The 18518-nt window shown below is 36.1% G+C and overlaps 1 protein-coding gene across 1 annotated transcript in view; it reads left to right on the forward strand.

Annotated features, from left to right (window-relative positions):
• The window catches only part of IMMP2L (inner mitochondrial membrane peptidase subunit 2), a 702214-nt gene that overhangs the window by 617442 nt on the left and 66254 nt on the right, over window positions 1-18518 (forward strand). The window contains exon 6 of the mRNA XM_040471579.1: window positions 896-961. Coding sequence (XP_040327513.1) covers window positions 896-961 — 66 coding nt within the window. The remainder of the gene's footprint in view (window positions 1-895; window positions 962-18518) is intronic.

The following is an 18518-nucleotide window of genomic DNA, read 5'->3' on the forward strand; positions in this document are numbered from 1 at the left end:
TATATGAGATGTTCCTTGAAATGTGTCTGTTAAAAGACTTAAAACATTATTGGCAGGAAATTGGCCTTAGTAAGACTGAGTTAGCCCTTGCTGTGTAACAAATTTCCCCAACATCTAGAAGCTTAAAAGAACAAATGTTTATTATCTCACACATTTTCTGAGTATCATGAAGACAAAGGCAGCTTAGGTGGGTGGCCTGGCTCGCCGTCTCTCAGGAGATGGTAGTGACACTGTTGGCCAGAGCTGTAGTCTCTGAGCACTTGACTAGGCTTGAAGGTTCTACTGCTACGCTCACTCACATGGTCAGCAGACATTTCCTCAACACATGAGTCTCTCCATAGGGCTACTCAGGGCAGACATGGCTTTCTGCAGAGTGAGATTCTAGGGATAGAGTGGGATGTCAATACCCTTGTTTTAGTGCTCCGAATTACAGAGTTTTCAAATGGCTAAACCCGAATGCAGTTTAAAAGACTCTTCTGATCTTTTTAAACACCTCTCATCTTCTTCGTTTTCTTGTGGATTTAATTAAAATTCCATTGTTTATTTTAAATGAAATAAAGAAACTGTAAGTATGAGATTTTAAAGAAACATCTAATTTTCTTTGTATATGAATCCTCTCTCTTGCAAGTACTTAGCTTTAATACTAAAATTCTTATCCTTCTCTACTTTTTATTTTAATAAACTGTCATCATGGCTTCTCCTCCAAAGGTTTAAAATGAGAATTACTTCAACAGTAGCTTTATATCACTTTGGGGACCTAAGTAGGACTGAGGCCACGTCATGGGTGCAAAGATTCTGTAATGATTTTAATATAGCTTATTTTGTTGCAGAATTTCTTTTCATTTCCTTAAAACAATAGAGACATAACTGATTGTATAATCTTATTTTATTCTAGGTCCCCTAAAAACCCAGAACAGAAGATCATTAAAAGAGTGATTGCTCTTGAAGGAGATATTGTCAAGTAAGTACTTACACTGAGTTCAAGTTATAAATTCTGGAATTTTGTCAAGTTTTAAATCATGTTCCTTGGGAGGTACAACTCAGTTCAAAGAGGACCAGAGCTTTGGAGACATCTCAAATGAACTGGTACATCTTTAGCGAGCATCTCCAACTATTTCAGGATAGAAGGCACACAGAAACTTTTGATTACGTTATCATCCTTTTTTTTTTTTTAATGTTTGTTTGTTTGTTTGTTTGTTTGTTTTGTTGAGAGAGAGAGAAAGGAGGGGGCAGAAAGAGAGAGAGAGAGAGAGAGAGAGAATCTCAAGCAGGCTCTGCTCTATCACTGCAGAGCGTAATGCAGGACTAGAACCCATGAACTGTGAGATTGTGACCTAAGCCTAAACCAAGAGTCAGAAGCTTAACTAACTGAGCCACCCAAGTGCCCCAATTATATTATTCTTTAAATGTGAGGCACAGGAGAAATAAATACTAATTCAATTTAATTTAGTCATGTTTTCTAAAGTGACAACTAAATAATTATTTTTCAAATATTAAAATTAGCATGATTATTTTAGATTATGGTATCGAGGTTTATTTTAGAAAAATTCAAAAATTTTTTATTATTTTACAAGCATATACAGAAACTAGGTCAGAGCTTTCGCACTCATAGCAATGGTGGAAAACGAGAAAGGATATAAAACAAAAGCTTCTGAATCCATGACTAAAATAGTAGCTTTAGGAAATAACAATGTAGGGGCAACTTATCTGCATAGCTTAGTTGGTTGAGAGTCCGACTCTTGATTTCTGCTCACGTCAAGATCTCGCAGTTGGTGGGATTGAGCCCCGAGTCTGATTCTGAATTGATGGCATAGACCCTGCTTGGGTTTCTCTTTCTCCCTCTCTTTCTCTCTCTCATAAAATAAATAAATAATCTTAAAAAAAAAAAGAAAATAACAATCTAACAATCAGGTATTTTAACAATCTGTAGTATTGTCTTATTTATTTTACTTGCTGATGAATCTAGAACAGCATTTGAGATTCAACAAGTAAGTATTGATGTGGCCTGATGTGTCTCATTTTGATTGCTTACTTTTAAGTAAGTTGTAGTCAGGTCTATACAATGTAGGGGTCAAAATGCTCTGAAAATTATTTTCAGAAAGTTTCCTGATCCTGTTTTCCAATAATCTTAATCCTAAAGTAACTGTATTAAGCATTCCCCAGACCCTTTGTGGGGGTCAGTGAGATCAGAACTACTTTCCTAATAATACTAAGATGCTGTTTGCCTTTTTCATTCTTATTCTCTCTTGAGTATACAGTGGGGTTTTCCAGAGGCTGTGTGATGTGTGATATTGCTTCAGATTGCATGCAAGAGAAGATATGGGAATATGGTTGTCTTCTATTAAGCAAACACAAAACGGATTGGCAAAACATAAAAAATGCCACTGATTTCAACTCTGTTTATTTTGTTTTGGAAAATAATTATACTTTTCATTGAATGTATTTGTTTTTATGTGTTAACATATAGGTTTGTTATTATTTTAGATTGAATCTATAACATTGTTTTTATTTATTTTTAATTTTTTAATTTTTATAATGTTTATTTAGTTTATCTTTTTTTAATATGAAATTTATTATCAAATTGGTTTCCTTACAATACCCAGTGCTCATCCCAACAGGTGCCTTCCTCAATGCCCATCACCCACTTTCCCCTCCCTCCCACCCCCCATCAACCCTCAGTTTATTCTCAATTTTTAAGAGTCTCTTATGGTTTGCCTCCCTCCCTCTCTAACTTTTTTTTTTCCTTCCCTTCCCCCATGGTCTTCTGTTAAGTTTTTCAGGATCCACATAAGAGTGGAAACATATGGTATCTGTCTTTCTCTGTATGACTTATTTCACTTAGTGTAACATTCTCCAGTTCCATCCCCGTTGCTACAAATGGCCGTATTTCATTCTTTCTCATTGCCAAGTAGTATTCCATTGTGTATATAAACCACAATTTCTTTGTCCATTCATCAGTTGATGAACATTTAGGCTCTTTCCATAATTTGGCTATTGTTGGAAGTGATGCTATAACATTGTTTTTAATTTGCCATTTTAATTCCCCATATGGTAAATATTGACAGAGTATATTTGCTAATATGGTAAATATTGACAAATGGTATCCACATAAACAACAGTTCTTTGAGATCCTCAATTATTTTTAAGAGTACAAATTATTTTTAGAGTATAAAGGACCAAACAATTTGAGAACTTGTTGATGTAGGAAAGAATGGGCAAAACTTTCATGTCATGAATTCCTGTTCATTGGTACTGCACAGTATTAATGGAGATATTGAGGTATTGTTTGAATGCTTTAAATTTATGAATATTTGTGTTTTTTTGAAAATCTTTATTGATGTGTAATTTATATACTGTATAAATCATCCATTTTAAATATAGTTTAATGTTTTATTATAAACATTATTATATATAATATATATAATATATGTTATTATATATATTATTATATATAAATATAGTGCAACCCTCACCATATCTAGTTTTTGAGAGCTTCCATTACCTTCAAAAGTTCCCTCCTCCCATTTGCACTTAACTGAAGCTACTCCAGTGCCAGTGGCCAATCCCAGACAACCATGGATCTGCTTTATGTCTCCATAGTTTGGCCTTTTCTAGAAATTTTATTTAGACAGTATTATACAATATGTAGTCTTTTATATCTGTGTTTTTTCCACCACATATCAGAATGGTTTTTTTTTTCTGTCTCCTCCAATGTGTGAATATCTGTAGTTTGTGCTTTTTTATTATTAAGTATATTCTATGTATGGACATCCCACATTTTGTTTGTGTACTTACAAGTTAATGAAGATTAGGATTTTTCCAGTTTGGGGATATTATGAGTAAAGATATGGACATTTGTGTCACTGCTATGGACATTTGTGTCTTTGGGTAGAAATATGTTTTTATTTCTACCGAGAAGTATTCACATATATCATTGTTAAAACACCTATATACCTAGGGATACTGGCTATTTTGGTGAAATCTATGTTTAACTTTGGTAGCTACCAAACTGTTTTTGAAAGTGGCTATTGTATTTTATGTTCTACAGTCAGTGTAAAAGGGGTTGAGGTTCTTTGTACTCTTGTTAACACTTGGTACTATGAATTTTTTTATTACAACCATCCTCGTGGATATAAAATAGAATCTTGTTGTGGTTTTGATTTGCATTTCCCTGAAGGCTACTGATGTTGAGCATGTTTCCATGTGCTTATGTGCCATTTATATATCTTCTTGAGTGAAGCGTCTGTTCAACGCATTTGCTTGTTTTGTACTGGTTATTTAATATTTTGAATTATAAGAAGTCCTTTGATTTTGAGACCTTAAATAGATTAGTCATTTTGGGGGGAGGATGAATGTGCATGCATAATAATGTGATTTTAGTTAGGTGTAAGTGTGTTAATATCAAAGAGTTTAGTTTTTTTTTACCTGGAGGATTTGCATTTTCAATTTGCAGAATCTGAGGACTGTGTTTTTTTTATTTTGAAGAGGCTACCTAGCCTTCTGATTTCTGGGAACTGGGAAGGGCAATAATTTGGAAAACCATTTGACATACATGCATAAATATACAAAATATTCTTTTAATATTTGGAAAACAGTGTGGATATGATGCAAATCCCATTTAAAGAATGAGTTAGCAAAGCTTGAAAACATTATGTTAAATGAAAGAAGCTGATCACAAGAGACCATATACAATTTAATTCTATTTATGGTGTATGAAATGTCCAGAATAGGCAAATTTATAGAGACAGAAAATAGAGGCATAAAGAAGGAGAATGAAAGATATGGGTATAGTAGGTTTTTGTGTTTTGTGTTTTGTTTTTGTTGGTTTGTTTGTTGGTTGGTTGGTAGGGGACATGAAAACATTCCAAGATAAATTGTGATAGTCTCACAGCTCTGTGAATATATTAAAAACAGTGAATGTACATTTTAAATGAGTAAATTATGTGTTATATGAACTACATCTCAGTGAAGTTATTTAAATAAAAGAATTGGTCAACACAGGAAGCAAAAATTTTATCTATGTCAAATAATCTAACAAGATTAGGAATGCCAAGGGATTCATTTTATTGTATAATACAAAGAGAAGACAGTTTTAATTCAGATGTATCAATATTGATTAGAGCTGAAGAGTCAATGCAAGATTATAAAACTTGGTCAGACATAAAAATCTCTGTACAATTAGAAATCCTACAACAGACCTCCCTGAGAAAAAATCTGGCTTGTTCTTTCCTCAGTAAATGTAAATACTGTATTAGGTTCACAGAGGGGAGGCAGAGCTGGAGGGAGGATTATCGGCACAGGGTTGGGAGATGAAGAAAAGGGAGGTGGGGATGTAAGAGGTTTATACCTTTTCCCCCCACTGATGCAACCCATGTGCAAAGTCTGGCTTCTTTGTTCTAATCCTGAAAATTAACTCTTTGGACATGTGTCCCTTTCTGTCCCCCTTCACTACACCTCTACCATGAACCCATGAATGGCATACAGAATGGAAGTGTCAAGGCTCAAGACTTTCCTAGTATGTAGCCTCTAAAAACTATTTGATAATTGATTAGAGAAAATAATTTTTGTATTTGGTGTTTTAAAAGAAAATTTAAAATTTTATTCCTCTGAAATATTGGTATGTAAGAATTATAGTCTTCCTGGGTTTTAAATTAATAGTTGAAAATATTCCTGGGGCGCCAGGGTGGCTTAGTCGATTGAGCGTCTGACTTCAGCTCAGGTCATGGTCTCACCGTTGGTGAGTTTGAGCCCCACATCAGGCTCTGCGCAGACAGTGCTCTCTCTCTGAAAATAAATAAATAAACAAAAATTATTAAAAAATAATGGAATAATTCCTATAATATATTTCTAACAGCATTTATAAATATTAACAGGTATTTAAGTATAATAAAGTATTATTTACTATTAGGCTTACCTTTTCTTCTCTATGACACATTTTTTCAATGCCAAAACATATACAAAATTTTTTTTAAATTTGCTTTCTGTCTACCACTAGAAATCATTTGTTTATTGGTGTCCTAACATGTAGAAGACAGGGTGCTTTGATCTGTAATGTGGACTTTCCATTCCCACTTTTAACTTGGATAATGCTTGATTTCTTAGTAGGCAAGCTAAACATAAATACACATCACCAAATTCTTTCTATTTTTTTTTGGAAAAAACTTGATATATCACAAAATGATCAAAGAAAAAAGTTTTGACTGATTACAACTCAAGTTACCCTTATTGTGGGTTTTGTAGTATTTTTATTGTGAATTACACGTAATTAGAGCATAGAGAGGAAACGATTATCTTTTCAGAGCTAAGCACTTCAAAGTCTTAATTTAATCCTCAACTTAATGTTCTGTTAGTTATAAAAAAAACAGATATGTAGTAAAGTATAGTTTAAAGAGCACTTTTTTTTTTTTAAGGTAATTCAGCAGATGATTGAATTATGTTCTGTTTCTACCTGGGGAAGGAAGGGTGTTAGAAGCCAGGGATCAGCCTAGCCTCACTGAAGAATCGGAACGGGAGTTCAGCAGGACTACTGGTTTCTGTTCATTTGTACCCTCTGTCTGCTGGCGTGTTACTTTTGCCCATCTTGTTTGGGTTCCAGTTGGCTTCTGCCCCATTGCTAACTGCTGACTTCCTTGGGTTTGCCTCTTGTTTAAACTACCCGAGAGAATATGAATGTGTCCCTTTGAGGTGTAGATCTAGGATATGCCCACCTGACAGGCCACTGGTCAGCCAATAAACCAGCTGCCTTTGGGGTAGGCACACTTCCTTGGTCTGGCCAGTGTGGCGGTGTTGGCCAGTTGCCTAGTACAGACCCTGTGGCTATAAGGGACCTCTTGGAAGGGGCTCGCAGGTATGGCATATAGTGTGAGGCCTCCCAAATTGGAGCACTGTGATTAGCATTCACTTTGCTCAAAATTACCCTTTGAAACCTCATGTTCAAGAAAACTATAATCTCTTCTCCTTGGTAGTTGTTTTGACATTACTCTCTGGGGAAGATTTACCTACTCACTTATTTACTTACTCATTTAAATTACAGAAATAACACAAATTTGAAAAATTCAAAATGCTATAATGAACATGCTTGCACACATACTTTTTTGGACATGTGTGTGTTTATTGTTGTAGAACAGAGAGCTAGAAGTAGAACTACTGGGTCAACATCTGTTGCTGTTGTTGTTGTTGTTATTTTTAGTTCTAATATACAGCTAAATTTCCCTCCTAAGAGTTTTACACTCTTACCAATATGTTTATACTCTTACCAACAATACATGAAATATGATTTTCAGAAAAAATTGATTTAAAGATCATATGCAATGGGGAAATTGTGGACTTCAGATTCAGAAGTCAAAACATTTCCACACAAATTGTGAAATTAGTTTAGATGATTGGGTTACGTTTGTTTTAATCAGTTCCCTGACCTATAGACCTTAGAAACATTCATTTAATGAGCACTGGTTTAGCCACTAGAGAGACACAGTTGAATAGAAGAGACAAAGTCCCTGCCCTCATGAAGGTTACATTCTAGTGTAAGCAGATAATCATCAAATACATAACACATAATGCAATGCCACGAGCTCAAAGTACTAAAGAAAAATAAAGTAGGAAAAAAAGTATAGAGCAGGGGTCTGGAACTGCTACTTTAGGTAGGATGTTCATAGTCAACCTCTCTAATGAGAAGATATTTGAGCAAACTTGTAAATTAAGGGAAAAAGGAAGAGAGCCATGTTAGTATCTAGGACAAAGGAAGTTCAGACCAAAGAAATAACAAATGTAATCCTGAAATGTATATGTATAAAGTGAGTTTAAGGAATTGCAAGAAGTCAGCATATCAGACCCTACTGAATGAGGTAAACTGAGGTAGGAGACTAGGAGTAAGAGGTTTGCAGAGCTTTGTGGCTCATAGGAAGGATGTTGGATTTTATTGTAGTAAGATGGCAGGCCTGTGGAATGTTATGAACCATGACTGATAGGATATGATTGGCATTTTTAAAGGATCATTTTGTCTGCTGTATGGAGGAAAGACTAAAGGGAGGCAGTCTGACCCAAGTAACGGGTCCAAGTATTTCTCTCTTGAGGAAATAATATGTAGCTTCCTCTAAAAGTAGTTAAGTATCCTTGTTTATGACATGAATGGTGAATACTTTGATATTTTCAGAGTGACTCATTTAAGTAGTCACATTGTTTGTAATCACAATCATTATGATTATATTGACAAGGCAAAAGTACAGTTGAAGTATTTGTTCAGCGAATTCAGCCAAATACTTCTAAGACCATAAAAGAGGTGACTTGGCAAGTCTGAACTTTCTGTCAGGATGTCCACATTAATTAACATCACAAAGCAGTTTCTTGATTGTGTGGATAACTTAGCTAGGAATGTAGTCATTTTCATGTTAACCCAAATGCGCTTACTTATCTATAACACAAACAGTAAAAAGCTGATGAAAGTAATATTTAGACAAGGCCATTAGTTCCACCAAAATATTTTTCATAGTTATTTGCTTTTTCTTATTAATTTGTTATGACTCACATAGAAGGACTGTTTTAGAAAAAGATAAAATGAATAGAAAGCACCAAACTGCAGGAAGTCAATGTGAATCAACCACAATTGAAATTTGTAAGGCATCAACATTTTTTGTTGGGCACTTGTATTTCTGTTTCACAGATTTTCTCAGCCCTGTCAGAAACGAAGTCTATTATGATTTCTCTTCTTACCTACTGAAATACACTTTACGACACTTGGAATCTGGGATTCTGTGTAGTTAGCAACCTCAGTGAAGTGAGTCACCAGTGTAGAGGGTAACCGTATAATTTATCACCTAAAGAAGGACACATTTGGGAGTAAAAGGGGATGGTTACTGTGTTGGATCAGTCAGCATAATGTGGTGGCCAAGACTGACTGGAACAAATGGTCACCCTGCCAATGAAATAGAAGCTACTTTATCATTCATTCACTTTACATAATTTGATTTCCTTTAGTCTGTGGCTCTCCTTGTTCAGGAGGAGTCCAAGAAGTGTTCATAGAAAACAGAGTCACTTCACTTCCTGTCCAGGGAGGCCTTAGGTCAGGCAGGATCAATGGTGTTGTGGAAAAGCACATCCTGCTCACAACACAGACATTTCCATGCTAGAAAGTACAGTGCAAGACTTTCTGTAATAATTATTGATATTGCAAAATATTCTGAGGTAGAGAGGCATGAGACTTCTCTCACTGCAAAATATTTAAGTGATAATTCCTCTTCAAGTCTAGAGACTCTATTTAAAGTGTCAAAACACCCTAATTTATTAAAAATAAGTTTCTGGTATTAGGAAAAAAATTCAATTGAATCACTAGAAATTAAACATTTTAAAGCTTGTTGATTTTAAATGTGCTGTTGAAGATACGGAAATCAATACTAGCCTATCACAGATGGTTGAATCATATTATGTTCCAGGAAATGATGAAGCTTTATAGGAAGAAAAACAGAACTAAATTGAGTTTTCTCCAGTAAAACTAAAAATGATGCTTGTTTAATAACTTTTTTCTTTTCTTTTTCTTTCTTTTTTTTTTTTTTTTTTTTTTTTTTTTTTTTTGCAGTAGCTCTGAATAATAGAAGCCTAATATGTCTCTGTAGCAGTCTTTGAAGACCTTGCATTGATTTATGACACTTTGGGCAGATTAGGAATTAGGACTGCATTCTGTCCTAAAAACAAGGACAGAATGAAAAAGAAATTTGGAAAGAAACTTATGCCCAGGATCCTGATAAAGATTGCTAAATAGAATGTTTTAGAGCATGGAAGCCAGTGGTTTTATTTTATAGTTCCCCCACCCAGGTTGGTGGTGGCTTTTGAACACAGGAGGATATTTATACACTGGGCCTTAGCTGTTAGCAACCTGAACAGGAGGCTTTCACAAATTTCTGAGGCTCATAAGCCTGGTTTAGTCTGAATTCTGAATTTTCCCAAATCAAAATGGCATGGCACATTTGTATTTAGTACTTAGGGTCCGAACAACACTATTACTTAATAGATAAGGCCTTGTGCATGAAATTAAATGTCCCAGGGTCTGTCCAATAAGGGTTAGTTACCACTAAATTAGAAGCATTTGTGAAAAACCATCAGTTTCACTCTCATGTCAACCTGAGAAATTATTAATATCTTCTGGACATTCCTTCCTTCTTCTTGAAAGAATGATAATTCTTCTCTACTGCAGAATTATAGATTTGTAGGTAACCCATGACATTGTGGAAATCTTTCTCTCTTTTATGTAGTTACAGGTAATTATTTATCATGCTGCTGCTGTATCAGTGAATAAAAATGGAATGGCCAATAAAACTATATGCATTAGCAGTAGGTATTTCTTCCTCACCATCAAAAAATGGCCACTTTAATTTTATATGTAAAAATGTTGATCTTAATTTTTAAAGTCAAAATTATTTCTGTAATCAATTGAGCAGTGTAGGGAGGTTTCCAGAGGCATTTCCCCAAACATAGTGTACACGCTTTCATGTAGGAGGATGCAACGGTTGCCGGAAGTCACTAGACTATTTAGATTGAATTACTTTTTCTCATAATCATGACAGCCAGTATAGTGTGTGATTCTCTCCCTGCCCCCATAAGTGGTTTCTCTGGTTTCATTTTCTACCTTAGGCTACCCGTCTCTTGAACAGGATTCTTCCTTAGATATGAAAATTCTCACTGTTTATTCTTTCATGCATAGTCATGTATCATTCATTGTGGTGTAAAGGTTAAGAGCACAACCTGTAAATTCAGACTTCCTTGATTTGTATCCCCGCTTTGCTGCTTCTTATGTTACTTTGCCAAATTATTTAATTTTCTAAACTTAACTTTCCTTACCTGTAAAGTGGAAATTATAATAGTACATACTCCATAGAGTTTTCTTCAGGATTACATAACGTAATGGATGTAATTTGGTTAGCATGGTGCTTGGCACATAAGGATGTATTCAGTAATTATCAGATATTCTTAGTAGTAGTCCTGATTTACTCATTATTTATTGAGTGCCTAGGTGATAATCATTGTCTGGGATTCTGAGGTTAGAAGTATTAAACACTGTAGATAGTTGTTGCCTTCCCGAAGCTTATGCTCTGGTAGAAAGACAACAAAATACAGAAATACAATGTAACAAGAGAATTGCCACCAAGAAAATGTCCTAAGGCTGCCTGCCGGAGCCTCCCTGGAGGGAAAGTATCTGGTTTACCTTGGGAGCTGAGCTGTGTTGTGTTCACCTTTCTGGTTAAAGTTTGAGATGAAAAGGAGACTTACAGTCTCCTCCTTAACTGCAAAAGTAATACAGGCTTAGTATAATTTAGAAAATTGAAACAATACTGGAGCATATGGGGTAAAAAGAAAAAGTCCTTTTTTCTAGTACTCCTAATCACGCTTCCAGAGGTATGTATGGTGTTGTGTATATCCTAGTAGCAGATTGAAAAGGTTAGAAAAAATATTTATGTAATAGCATTTTGCCTTGAATATTCCATAAAGAAAAAATATATACTTCAGATATATCTATAAGAATTTATATTTCCCAATATGTGTATTACACAGATATACTGATGTTATGGTAATAATATACTCCTATATTATTATGGTAATAAATACTCCTATGTCTCTACTAGGTAGGTATTTGGCAATGTGGCAACTCCAGAACTGCTTATCTATTAAGCCCTAAATTATAAACAACAGCCCTAGGAGTAGCCCACACAAAAGTACTATGAGCATATTATTGGGTAACAATAATTGGTGACCTAGACAAAACCATTTATTTTTATTTTTTTATTTTATTTTTTTATTTTTTTTCAATATATGAAGTTTATTGTCAAATTGGTTTCCATACAACACCTAGTGCTCATCCCAAAAGGTGCCCTCCTCAATACCCATCACCCACCCTCCCCTCCCTCCCACCCCCCATCAACCCTCAGTTTGTTCTCAGTTTTTAAGAGTCTCTTATGCTTTGGCTCTCTCCCACTCTAACCTCTTTTTTTTTTCTTCCCCTCCCCCATGGGTTTCTGTTAAGTTTCTCAGGATCCACATAAGAGTGAAAACATATGGTATCTGTCTTTCTCTGTATGGCTTATTTCACTTAGCATCAAACTCTCCAGTTCTATCCATGTTGCTACAAAGGGCCATATTTCATTCTTTCTCATTGCCCTGTAGTACTCCATTGTGTATATAAACCACAATTTCTTTATGCATTCATCAGTTGATGGACATTTAGTCTCTTTCCATAATTTGGCTATTGTTGAGAGTGCTGCTATAAACATTGGGGTACAAGTGCCCCTATGCATCAGTACTCCTGTATCCCTTGGGTAAATTCCTAGCAGTGCTATTGCTGGGTCATAGGGTAGTAGACAAAACCACTTATAGAAAATTACTGTTAAGAACAGGAAAATGAGGGGCGCCTGGGTGGCTCGGTTGGTTCAGCATCAGACCCTTGGTTTTGGCTCAGGTCATGATCTCACGGTTGTGAGATTGGGCCCCACATCAAACTCCATGCTGACAGCATGGAGCCTGCAAAGGATTCTCTCTCTCTTCCTCTCTCTGTGCCTCATCCCTCCCCTCTCAAAATAAATACACTTAAAAAAAGAACATAAAAATTAATATTCAATGATATCTTCATTATTTAATATTTGTCATATTAAACTCACTGTATCTAAAAGGAAGTATTAGGAACGTCGTGTTCTCTCTGGGCTGTCCATGGGCTGAAATAACTGTGGTGCTTCAGGTAGAAAACCCATTGGCTGAACTTAAGAAAAGTTTTCTGCAACTAGGAGCCTAGCAGGATGCTCTGATCTGGCTCCATCTTTGTCAACATCTCCTTGTTGCTCTCCAAAATATAGTAGTCCGTTTCTAACTTTGAAGCTTTTCACTAAGCTCCTTTTCTCTCTTTTCGGGCTGGCTTCGGAGACTGCAGTTCTGCCATGATCCTCCTTCACCTCCCCCAGTACAGACAGATTATGTGAAGTGTTTTTGTGGAGTCTGGTGTTTCCTAGAAGGAAGCACGTCACACGGGGGGCCGGCTAGTGTATTAGTTTTATCAGCCTCTTCACTTCTGGCTTAATTACAATTCTTAGTAGTAGACCTTTCTGAAGTTGTGAACGCCAAGTAAAAATATAGAAAAATGCTAACTTTTGTACGTTTCTTTCAACTAAATATTGATTTTTATTTTTTTCTCTGCTCACAGTAATGTAAGTCTGTCAAATATTTTGAAAAGGCATATAAGTACAATTATCTTACTAGGAAGCTAAAAAGATTGTCTTAAAATACCTTTTTAACTAAGCTTAAGATGCATGCCAGAAAGACTTAAAAATATTTCATCCTGAATAATTCCTTAATAATTAAGGAACAGATAGGTCTTCTATTTGTGTGCAGTTTCAGTTAACCTTGTTTAAACTTAACATTGACCCCTGTTTCTCTTTTAAAATGTTTGGAGAAAGAATTTCATGCAGAGAGCAGATGTGTTTAAGGTATTAACTTAATTAGTTATGGATGCTATTAAGTTTTTGTAACTTTTTTGTTTGTATAAAACCTTTTTTTAGATGTCTTAGAGCAATGAAGGGTAGCATGATAGAGTAGAAGGAATTTTACAGTTGAAGTAAGATGATAAATTCAATTCCAGCTCTGTTCCTTACAAGCTGTGTGACCTTGGAAAAGTTTTTGACCTCTCTGATTTTTTCGTTATCTATTTTCAGAGTTATTTTGAAGAACAAATACCTCCCAATACTTTGTAAACTTTAACACACTACTAAAATTTAATGTATTATGAACTTATTTTCTGTTTGGCTTCCCCAGAGCTGAAAAGAATGCCTTGCCCATTTGCCCATTTTAGATGATTGACTTTTTTTTTTTTTTTGCCACTGTTGAAAAAATTTTTATTGTACTGGTAGGTCAAGATATGGCTCCATATTTTATAAATTCTGAAGTTGGAAGAAAACCACTTTTACAACTTCCCATGCAAGAACTCAAATGCTGGCTACTATATCTTTGGGATCTTGAACTGGTTCCTCATGCAGAGTCTGTAAAAGGGGTCAATATGCTTTTTCTGTAAACATCCAGATCGTAAATATTTTTCGTTTTGCAGGCTATACTGTCTCTGACAAAACTACTCCATTCTGATACTGCAGGGTGAAAGCAACTATAAAGGATACATAAAATGAATGTTCCAATAAAACGTTAATTACAGAGACAGATATGGGACTAGATTTGGTCCCTGGGCCATAGTTTGCTAATCCTGGTCTATATTATCTACTTTTATTCCTTTAACCTTAGAAATAAGTAGAAAATACTAAACATTTCTAGTCCTGGACAGTAGTTTGTTTATTTATTTATTTATTTATTTATGTTTTTTAATGTTTATTTATTTTTGAGGGAGAGAGAGACAGAGTGCAAGCAGGGGAGGGGCAGAGAGAGAGAGAGGGAGACAGAATCTGAAGCAGGCTCCAGGCTCTGAGCTGTCAGCACCAACTCTGATTCAGGGCTCGAACTCGCAAACAGGAAAATCATGACCTGAGACAAAGTCAGATGCTCAACTGACTGAGCCACCCAGGCACCCCACCCCTGGCCAGTAGTTTAAATAGTAGGGAAGAATTAGCCTAAAAGCTATGGGTTCTTTGGCTCTAGGTTGGTTGAGGCAGAGGACAGTAGGAAAGAAAATCCTGAGCTTTGCTACTCTAAGTGAGGTTTTTGCTACACTGCTAGAAGCCACATGGGTGCACCTGTACAGTAAAGATATTTGTCTCGAGCTGGATGGGGAAGAGCTATTATACTGTAAGAACACTGCAGAGAGTATCTTCACTGGCAAACAGCCACAGTGCTCATAAAAGTGTAGAATAAATTTCATTGCCCAAATAGTTTCTTCCTAATACAAAAGGAATAGCCCTGCAGAGGGGAAAATTCTGTATCAGAGTACTACTACAGGCTATTTAAGCTCCTCTTACAAGCCCAGCATTAGAACTCCAATTATCTTCTGGCTGTTATTTTAGCTCAATCTGCCTGTGCTGGACTTAACTGATAGTGAAGAGAGGAAGGAGCTAATAATCTAGGGGGTCCTTTTTTTAAAGTAATTTGTTTTAGTTCCCCCATTTACTCAGTGTGTTATGGAAAATATTAAAATGTTACCTAATTTATTATGAGGGATACCTATATACAAGTAAGAGCATCTTAGTTTGGCAAAAGCAGTAATCATTCCCATTTTTTAAATGTTGATTTTGAAACTAAAGCCTATGTTTGTAGTTTTGTGAGGTTGGAACATTTGTAACATTTGTAACATTGGAACCATTGTTTGTAACATTGAAACCATTAATCTGAGTGGTTCACAGTAGCAGAACTAATAAGATTTTGAAATTGATCATCTTGGTAGTTGCAACTCAAATGAGAATTTGAGTGAAAATAATTAAATTTTTGTTCGTTATTAGGGGAGTTGACAGTCGTTGATATTTTCTTTCAGAAGAGTCAATTGCATGATGAAAGTTGTATATATGGGGTATGATAAATAACAAGTCATTAACTTTGGGCTTCTGCAACTGGCCACCTGGGAACCAAGGAGATTTTCTCCTTTGCTTATTACAAAAATAAATTCTACTCCCTGACCATTATGCGATACCTAGTTTTAATATGCAGCCTGGAGCAGCTACACCTCAAGGTGTATCGATGCTTCCCAGGAACATTTCTGCAGTTTGGATTCCAGTTTTACATACATCAAAAAGTAAATGACTATTTAATCTCTGACTATAACATGAAGAGGAGCAAGTAATACATACTGGAATGGAGTTTAGTAGGATGGAAAGCCAAACTGAAAGATTTTCTATTTGAGATGAAAGTATAATAAGCAGTAAGCTTTATAAAAAGCAAGGAGTCTGATAATAGAAAAGGAAATGAATGAACAGATTAGAATTTCCTATGTGTATGGGAAAGTAAGGTGACCCTTAATGGATTTCTGGGGCTGTCTTTGGGGGATTATGTAAATCAAACCTGAATTCTAAGTCTAATATGGCTATCATTAAAATCAAGAGAATGCTTACGGCATGATGGAAATTGAAGTGACTTCTAACTGTATGTATCTGAGCTCTCGTATTCTCACATGACTTTTAAAAAATAATGATTTGTTAAAATTAAAACTTGCAACATCCTTACCAATGAAGTGAAGGAAATCAAAGAGGATATGCACAGGAAACTTATATCAAAGTTCCACTCTTCACATGTCTGGCAATGTCTGAATACGGGACTATCGAGCAAGCAATGAGTGTTAACATCATGTTCGTCTTTGCTAATCCAAAAGGTGAAAACGTGTTTCTCATTGTTTTCGTTTATATTATTTTCATTGCTAATAAGAATGAATATGTTCTACACTTATTAATCTTTTACTTCCTTCTCTAAGAACTATTTCAGAATTGCCCATTTTCAAATGATGTTAAATGTTTTCTTGTGAGTTTGAATATATTATGTGCGTTAACCTTCTGTCCATATTTAGATCAGATGTATTTCTAGTTTGTGAATTGCCTTTTAGTTGTATTCATCTCATAGATTAGGAAATAATTTTTTTTGGGGGGGGGGACAGAGAGAGACAGAACATGAACGGGGGAGGGGCAGAGAGAGAGAGGGAGACACAGAATCAGAAACAGGCTCCAGGCTCCAAGCCATCAGCCCAGAGCCTGACGTGGGGCTCGAACTCACGGACCGCGAGATCGTGACCTGGCTGAAGTCGGACGCTTAACCGACTGCGCCACCCAGGCGCCCCTAGGAAATAAATTTTTTAAGCCATTTATTTTTGATGGTTAAAAGTCCGTGAGGTAGAACTTTAGAAATTGAATTCTTTGATATAACGTTTATACATTTGTCTGCTGTGAGTTAACGCTATTAGTGTGTTAATGTTAATCTATGAGTTTTACAAATAAAGAGAAAGGAGACTCCACCAAAAGTTTGTAGCATATTTTTCTCAATATTTTAAAGTTATAAAAATATAGTAAAACTTTAGTGTAGAAGACCACATAGATATCTAAATATGTTCTGTAAGCCACGTAGCTACTGTATGGAGGGCAGCATTGTCCTAGTAGCTTGTTTCTCAAAGTTGATCTCCAGACTGTAGCATCTTCATCACCGAGGAACTTGTTAGAGACACAGATTCCTGATTCCCACTTCCCCATGCTGAATCAGAAACCCGGAGGCTGGAGCCAGCATTCTATGTTTCAGTAAGCCTAGCAGGCGACTCCGATGCATGGTGAAATTTGAGAAAACGTTCTAGTATTAGGTGTCTCACAAACGATCTGTTTTAACTTGATCCTGGTCAAGTTCAGATCCTGGTCTACTTAGCCTGTTCAGATCCTGGTCTACTTAGGCATAAAATGATGCTATCTTCAAATCGGCTCCATTGCCACCCTGCCTCAACGTAAACTTGCATTGCTGGGATTTGGGTTCAGAATTATGGGTAGGAAAAAGCACAGTTGTGTTGTGTTTCCTGGTTCCCTTTGCAACTTTAATGAACTGTCAGATCCCGACTGCCACCCAATCTTTTTTATCCTTTAAGAGTTCACTCTCACTGTCTTCATAATCTCTGCCCTCCCTGTGATCTCATGCTTTTAGGAAAAAGGGAAGCATCTCACAGTAGGTTTGAAGACCCTTGGACTAAATGATTTGGAATATGTTTTTCAGCTCTTAAATTCTATGTTATTTATTCTGTAGAAAAGAGGGAGGCAGTCCACAAATTTTTACAGAAAGATTAGCACCAGGAAAAATACTTTCTCATGCCGGGGTAGAAGGGTGGATCTGGTCACGGGTTCACTCCCTAGGGCTGCTGCTTTTCCATGAGGCATCTTAAACATTGGTCTTGAAAGTCTCCCCAAAGGAGAAATTCAAGAGGCAAGCAAGGGAGGACTTTATCTAACATTGGCAAGAAGACAGGTTACCAGGCCTTCATGACCTCTTCCTTGGATTACTGTGTCTGTCTCCTAACTGATTTTCCTCTCATATCCTTGCCAATCCATCCTCCACACTCCCACAAGAATGTTTGTTTATGCCTTCCACATTCATGAGCCTGGTAATAAAGATCTCTTATGATCTGGCCCTGTGTCTCTCCAGCTGTATTCTCCCCACTACATTCTAGCCAATAGTTTGTAGTTTCTTGGCAGTTATGCATCTTTTCAAATACCTTTGCCTTTACCTGAAGCCCCCTTACTTTTGTCCTGTTCCTTTGTTATGTTTTTGCCTGACTAACTCTCTCTCAGCAATTCCATTGCTAGGAATTTATCTGGTAGCTAGACCTACACACGAGGGCAAAGGAGTGTATACAAGGGAGTTACTTGCAGGGTCGTTTATAATAGCAAAAGATTGAAACCTTCTAGATGTGCATCTACACAGTTAAAGACATTGTAATGCATTCATAAGAGAGAGACTCAGGAATAGTTAAGAAAAGATCTATATGTGCACACACACACACACACACACACACACGCACACACACCAGTAAACTATCAGATATTGCATCCTGAATACCACTTCCACACCAGTCATTTTTCTAGGACTTCACACTC

Source organism: Herpailurus yagouaroundi, unplaced genomic scaffold (assembly GCF_014898765.1).
Source record: "Herpailurus yagouaroundi ecotype Mexico unplaced genomic scaffold, PumYag 100, whole genome shotgun sequence".
Taxonomy (NCBI): Eukaryota; Metazoa; Chordata; class Mammalia; order Carnivora; family Felidae; genus Herpailurus; species Herpailurus yagouaroundi.